The sequence below is a fragment of the Triticum aestivum genome, chromosome 4A (assembly GCF_018294505.1).
Source record: "Triticum aestivum cultivar Chinese Spring chromosome 4A, IWGSC CS RefSeq v2.1, whole genome shotgun sequence".
Taxonomy (NCBI): domain Eukaryota; kingdom Viridiplantae; phylum Streptophyta; class Magnoliopsida; order Poales; family Poaceae; genus Triticum; species Triticum aestivum.
The window spans coordinates 74,566,739-74,573,814 of NC_057803.1; the positions used below are offsets into that span (position 1 = coordinate 74,566,739).

Sequence of the window (7,076 nt, forward strand, 5' to 3'; positions counted from 1 at the left end):
AAATTATTTGCAACACCTTATTACACTGGCGGCTAGCCGGAGCAAGAACTATTGAGCCCCCGTTTGGGGATTTAGGTGTGAGATAGCTTCCTAAAGTTTAGCTGGGGGCTGGAGGCCGAAGGACCTCCTCTGTTGTACCTCTTTTTTTGCTCTCACCCTGATCACTTGATCAAACTTTGTCTCCCATATGCTCTCTTCTAAATCTATCAAAGCCAGCCAAGCTGGATCTTTTAAAAAAACACCTTATTACATTTATGTTAAGGTGATGAAGGGGTGGAAGGGAATGGAGACTCACCGGAGCTTATGGTGAATTCCGTTGGGAGGAGAAACACTAGAAATGGGAGCGCATGCGCTACCTATAGTAACACTCTGACTACCCATGCCTATTGGTGGGTAACATAAATGAAATCATGTTCATGGAGGAGAAAGCAGGCCAACCCTCGTCCACGGAAGTATATGCAAGCTTTTTGTGGAGCTCGTAGTGATTGTGAGCTCAAGAACATTGGATTCATAGGCGAAGTGTTTCAGAATTCAGAGTTTAATGCAAACAAGGATATCTGCTTCGAATTTTCAAATTAAGTACTCCCTCCGTTCATTTTTATAATACGTTCCAGACAACACACATTGAATTGTTTTGACTGCCGTCTGAACATCTTATAAAAGTGAACAGAGGGAGTAAATGAACTTCTCAAGGAGGGACGTATATTCCCATTTTTTTCTCTAAACAAATTTGATTCCCGTTGATCCATGTGCCGCTGCCGAAAAACAGAAAAAAGGTACACACGGAAAACGTATAATCTGAGTGAATGCTTCCAACAAGCAAGCAAAATCGGAAATACCCACGAGTATTTATTTTCTTTTGCAAAAATAAAAAAAAGCCATGAGTAGTGAAACAAGCGTTCCAATCCCAGCTGTTTCAGAATTCAGATTCAGTGCAAACAACTGAAAAAGGCTGCTTCGTTTTGACAGCGTTTGGCCCTAGAAGATCATGAGCAACTTTTTGATTTCTTGTTGGAAGATCATGAGTAACTGAAGTACTGAATCCAAGCAGATCAGGAGTAACAAGCAAGAGAAAAGGTACTAGAAAGAACGTAAAATGTTTCTGGATTACTTCCAACAATCAACAAGCAAGAAAATTCAGTAATCTCCAGTGAACAAGAAAATTGCTAAAGATTGATTGTTGATTACAATGGTCATGGAAATTACAAGACGTTCAGAATTTTCTTGATCATCAAGAAGCACAAAGAATTAGACTACGTTCAGAACTTTCTTGATTACCTAACCAGCAAGCAATATGACTACAGAAAATCCGGAGTTCTGATGATACCAAGATCCACAGATCTTCTGTAACAATGGAGATGGAGTTCTAACAACATTCTTGATCCATGTGCCGGAAAACGCAAAAAAAAAGGTACACGAAGAATGTATAATCTGTGTGAATGCTTCCAACAAGCAAAGCAAATTCAGAAACACCCACTAGTATTTATTTTCTTTTGCAAAAATAAATAAATAGCCATGAGTACTGAAACAAGCGTTCGAATCCCAGCTGTTTCAGAATTCAGATTCAGTGCAAACAACTGGAAAAGGCTGCTTTGTTTTGACAGCGTTTGGCCCTGGAAGATCATGAGCAACTTTTCGATTTTTTGTTGGAAGATCATGAGTAACTGAAGTACTGAATCCAAGCAGATCAGGAGTAACTGAAGCACATCGACAAGCAAGAAATCTTTCTGGGTTACTTCGAACAACCAACAAGCAAGGAAGTTCGGTAATCTCCAGTGAACAAGAAAATTGCTAAACATTGATTTGTTGATTACAATGGTCATGCAAATTACAAGACGTTCAGAATTTTCTTGATCATCAAGAAGCACAAAGAATTACACTAATTTCAGAACTTTCTTGATTACCTAACCAGCAAGTAAGACGATTACAGAAAATCCAAAGCTCTGTTGATACCAAGATCCAATGGAGTCCTAACAACATTCTCGATCAGCCAGAGCTTCCATTACAAGTCAAATCCCATTCCAAGGAGATCAGGAGTAACAAGCAAGAGAAAAGGTACTAGAAAGAACGTAAAATCTTTATGGATTACTTCCAACAATCAACAAGCAAGACAGTTCAGTAATCTCCAGTGAACAAGGAAATTGCTAAAGATTGATTGTTGATTACAATGGTCATGGAAATTACAAGACGTTCAGAATTTTCTTGATCATCAAGAAGCACAAAGAATTAGACTACGTTCAGAACTTTCTTGATTACCTAACCAGCAAGCAATACAACTACAGAAAATCCGGAGTTCTGATGATACCAAGATCCACAGATCTTCTGTAACAATGGAGATGGAGTTCTAACAACATTCTTGATCCATGTGCCGGAAAACGCAAAAAAAAAAGGTACACGAAGAATGTATAATCTGTGTGAATGCTTCCAACAAGCAAAGCAAATTCAGAAACACCCACTAGTATTTATTTTCTTTTGCAAAAATAAATAAATAGCCATGAGTACTGAAACAAGCGTTCGAATCCCAGCTGTTTCAGAATTCAGATTCAGTGCAAACAACTGGAAAATGCTGCTTTGTTTTGACAGCGTTTGGCCCTGGAAGATCATGAGCAACTTTTCGATTTTTTGTTGGAAGATCATGAGTAACTCAAGTACTGAATCCAAGCAGATCAGGAGTAACTGAAGTGCATCGACAAGCAAGAAAAAGGTACAACCAACAAGCAAGGTAGTTCAGTAATCTCCAGTGAACAAGAAAATTGCTAAAGATTGATTTGTTGATTACAATGGTCATGCAAATTACAAGACGTTCAGAATTTTCTTGATCATCAAGAAGCACAAAGCATTACACTAAGTCCAGAACTTTCTTGATTACCTAACCAGCAAGCAAGACGATTACAGAAAATCCAGCGCTCTGTTGATACCAAGATCCAATGGAGTCCTAACAACATTCTCGATCAGCCAGAGCTTCCATTACAAGTCAAATCCCACTAGGAAAATTCCCCACGATCAGCAAAAAGTAAGACGAGAGAACAACAAGTCTAAGCAAATCTACATCCGGTAGGCCTGGAGCGGCATTACGTCGAACACCACCCTCGGCGCCGGCCAGAGCCTCAGCTCGGTGAGCGGGTCGCCTGCTCCGCAAGTCATGTCACCGGGCGGCGCCACAGCAGCCGCGTTGGCCCTGATATCCCCGGGCGCCAGAGGGAACAGGTCGAGGCACTTCCTCGCCGCCGCAGATGTGTCAGCCTCCGGCACCTCCTCGGCCGAATCAGGGAACAGCGGCAGGCACCGCGGCGTGACCCCGGGGCCCGCGGCCTGCCGGGCGGCGGAAGGAGCCCACGGGCGCGTCTGGCCCTGCTGGGAGGGGGCGTGCTCCTGGCGCTTGCGGAGGACGGAGTTCCAGCGGTTCTTGACGGCGTTGTCGGTGCGGCCGGAGAGGAACTCGGCGATGGTGGACCAGCGGTTGCCGTAGGCGGCCTGGTACTTGACGATGAGCATGTCCTCCTCGACGGTGAAGGGCTTGACGGCCTCCACCCTGGGGTCGAGGTGCTGGCACCAGCGGAGGCGGCACGACTTGGAGTTGCGGCCGGGCAGGCCTCGGCAGATGGAGTCCCAGTTGTGCGGGCCGCCACAGCGCCGCACCTGCTCCCGCAGCAGGTCGTCCTCCTCCTTGGTCCACATCTTCTTGACCCCGTGCGGCGAGCCGTCGCCGTCGCAGGCGCCGGCGTCGTTGCCCTGGAAGAACGACGTCGGCATCATCACCCCCCAAGCTTGGATGGATCGCCTCGCCTCCGATGGATGGCTTCTTGCGGGATGGAACTGATGGCGCGTGGCGGTGGCGAGAGGCCGGAAGGGAGAAGGTGGACGCGGTGCGGAGGCCGCCGCTTGGTGCCGCCTTATATAGACGGACGGTGGGCGAAGTGGATCCGAGCAGGAGTCCAAACGCGTCCGCTGCAAGGAAAGGCAGTCCTGGCCTAGCCGAGGAAGCTACGACGGGAGCGGCCAGGATCAGGATATGGAAAGTGGAATTGATTCCGTCGGATCGAAAATCCGTCACATTTATGGAAACCACCCCCCTAAAAAAGGAAGGAGTCTGTCTCTTAGAGGTATCTTAGCACACGGAAATTGTAGGTAGGTAGAACCCCGATAAGGAGCGAACGTCAGATTTCTATCGACCTGATTCCGAACGAATCGTTCGGCATGGCAAGGGGGAACGACCGAACGATCTCGTTCGGCCTGGGAGACCTCCCAGCGCGAACACGTCCAGAAACGCCAACATGGGCCTGTTGCGGGCATCAAAAGGAAAACAGGCCCAATACTAAAACAGAAAAAACTGAGAAAAAATAGAAATCTAGAAATTCATAGAAAAAATAGCTGATGAAAAATACGACAAAAATCTAGAAATTCATAGAAAAAATAGCTGATGAAAAATATATTAAAATTGCCATGGTCCAACAAAAAAATAAACTTGCCATGCTAGAAAATAAGTTTGCCATGGTTTTAAATAAATTGCCGTTGGTCACAACAATTTGCCGCTGTTGTAAATTGCCATGGCAATAAAAGTTGAAATTTGCCGCGACGATTTAGGTAAAACTGCCATGGCAAAACAAAATTGAAAGAGCAAACTTGTCGTGCTCTCAAACTAATTTGTAATGGCCATGACAAACATTCTTCGGATGGACATGGCAAGAAGACACAACGAACCATGGCAAAAAAATGCATTTAGTTGCCATTGGAAAAAAAACATAGCTATAAACAAAATACTGATTTTAGTTGCCATGGCAAGTTTGCCATGATTTTGAGCATATTAGGTTGCCATGTTTTTAAACATCTTTAGTTGCCATGGCAAGTTTGCCATGTTTTCGAACATATTAATTAAATTTTTGTGCCATGCTTGCCATGTTATTGTACAAACTTAATTTAAAAAGTTTGCCATGTATTTCCACATCTTTAGTTTGCCGTGGCAAGTTTGCAAAAGGTTTTGAGCAATTTAAAATATCATGGCAAGTTTGCCATGTTTTTGAACATCTGAAAAGTTTGACATGTTTTTGAACATCATAAGTTGCCATGGCAAATATGCCATATTTTTGAACATCTATAACTTTGCCATGGCAAGTTTGCATGTTTTTGAACATGTTAATTATAGAAGTTTGCCATGTTCTTGAACAAAGTTTGCCATGTTTTTTAACATCTTAAATTGCCATGTCAAGTTTGCCATGTTTTTGAACATCTATAACTTTGCCATGTTTTTAACATCTTAAGTTGCCATGGCAACTTTGCCATGTTTTTAACATCTATAACTTTACCATATTTTTTAACATCTTAAGTTGCCATCACAACTTTTCTAATAACTAACTTAGAATTTTTTTTCACTCTACAAATTTGCCATGGCAACTTTTTGATAAAAACTTAGAATTATTTGTCTCTCTACAATTTGCCATGGCAACTTTTCTGGTAACAACTTAGAATTATTTTTCTCTCAACAATTTGCCATGGCAAATTTTTTATAACAACTTAGAATTATTGTCTCTATCTACAATTTTTTGACATGGTAACTTTTCTGATAACTAACTTAGATTATTTTCTCTCTACATTTTGACATGGCAACTTTTTTATAACAACTTAGAATTGTTAATTGTGCCTACCTTTGTTTGGACTACTCAGAATTCACAAAACATAATGGAAAACACTATTCATGACAAGTACATGGCAAATTCCTAAGTGCACACATTGCAAATTCAGTTTGCACCCCCCCCCCCCCCCCCCTGTTCTTAACTCCCTTATGAATTGCATTCGAGGTAGTCCTGTAACTGAGTACACTAGCTGATTAACTCACATGAGAACTGGCTATATGGCTGGGTCAAGGCACATACTGAATTATGAGCTTCTGCAGCAGCATAACACATGAATCAGTCCAACTTGCCCAAAAATTATCTTCAGTATCAGCACCGCCTGCCAACAATCCCTCTGAGACATGACCGGAGCTACTCTAGCAACAGCCACGCCTTGACGTCCGGCCGTCGTGTATATCCTGCACGGTGTAGTTGCTCCACTACTGCAGATAAGAATGGGTCTGCTATATCAATCTCCAACCACGCTAGAAATGAAGGAGAGGTGTGCGACGAATTGTACCTCACGGAGCAGCAGACACTGAATCCTCGACGGCGGCGGCATGTGATGTCGGGATCACTTGCTGGTGCGCATGAGCATCTCCCACTGGCGCCAGATGGGGCGCCGGCACCCCCGAGCATCAACATGTCGGCGTAGGCTCTGTCACAGATCTCCACCTCCGCGCCCCGCCTCATCGAGCTGCGACGCTTCGGCGATGACTCCGCTCCTCGCCCTTCCGCGCAACGCAACCTTGAGCAGCGCTACGACAGCGATGGCTCCGCTCCTCCCCTTCCGTTCCAGACCTCCTCAAGCAGCGCCACCCCCTTCCCTCTCTCGCCGTCGAGATGGTGGTCGCCAGGGAGGAGACTGCCGATGGCAAGCGCGCGGAAGGGGGCAGGTGATGGAGGTTCCTCGGGTGCGAGCTCGGGGAGACGAGCTGCACGGGGCTTGGGCGTGTGATGCGCTACTCACCGGGGATCTGGTCGCCGTCGGGCCTGGGCTCGGCCGCCCATGGGTAGCTGTCGACCTCGATCCGGTCGGAGATGCGTGGCGTCGGGAGGCGCTGCGGGCTCAGCTCACCGGATTCTCGCCGGAGGTGCGCGGGCGTGGCAGCTCTCCTCCGATCGAGAGAAGGAGGATCTGTGAGATGGGAGAGATTAGCGAGTGGGGAGAGAACAACGGATAAGTGAGGATGTGTCGTTCGGGTCGAGCCCCTTTTAGAGCATTACTATTAACCCTCGAACCCTCAAATCCTTAAAGCAGTTTTAAGGGTTGAGAAATGCCATTTTTGACATTTTTAATAAAGATTGAAAAACAGGAACAAATACTAGAACCCTCAAACCCAATTCTTTTTTTATCGGGGAAACATAGATTCCATTAACCACCTAGCACAACATACTCGCTGGCTACATCAGAGATTACAAAGTCTGGAACCGTACCATGCCACAACATATGAGCACCAGGTTCCA

General features: G+C 45.1%; 1 protein-coding gene across 2 annotated transcripts; it reads right to left on the reverse strand.

Annotated features, from left to right (window-relative positions):
* Nucleotides 1-2,736: 2,736 nt before the first annotated feature.
* On the reverse strand, nucleotides 2,737-6,806 carry LOC123085228 (transcription factor MYB77). 2 transcript variants are annotated; one of them, XM_044506854.1, is made up of 3 exons: nucleotides 6,130-6,806; nucleotides 5,871-6,052; nucleotides 2,737-4,073 (listed from the first exon to the last, which is right to left on the reverse strand). In XM_044506854.1, exon 3 carries the CDS (start codon nucleotides 3,754-3,756, stop codon nucleotides 3,046-3,048), a length of 711 nt encoding a protein of 236 aa, XP_044362789.1. In that variant the 5' UTR covers nucleotides 3,757-4,073; nucleotides 5,871-6,052; nucleotides 6,130-6,806; the 3' UTR covers nucleotides 2,737-3,045. The 2 variants fall into 2 exon arrangements, with proteins under 2 accessions (XP_044362789.1, XP_044362788.1); XM_044506853.1 differs by having other exon boundaries at nucleotides 2,737-6,052.
* Between the last annotated feature and the right edge of the window lie 270 nt (nucleotides 6,807-7,076).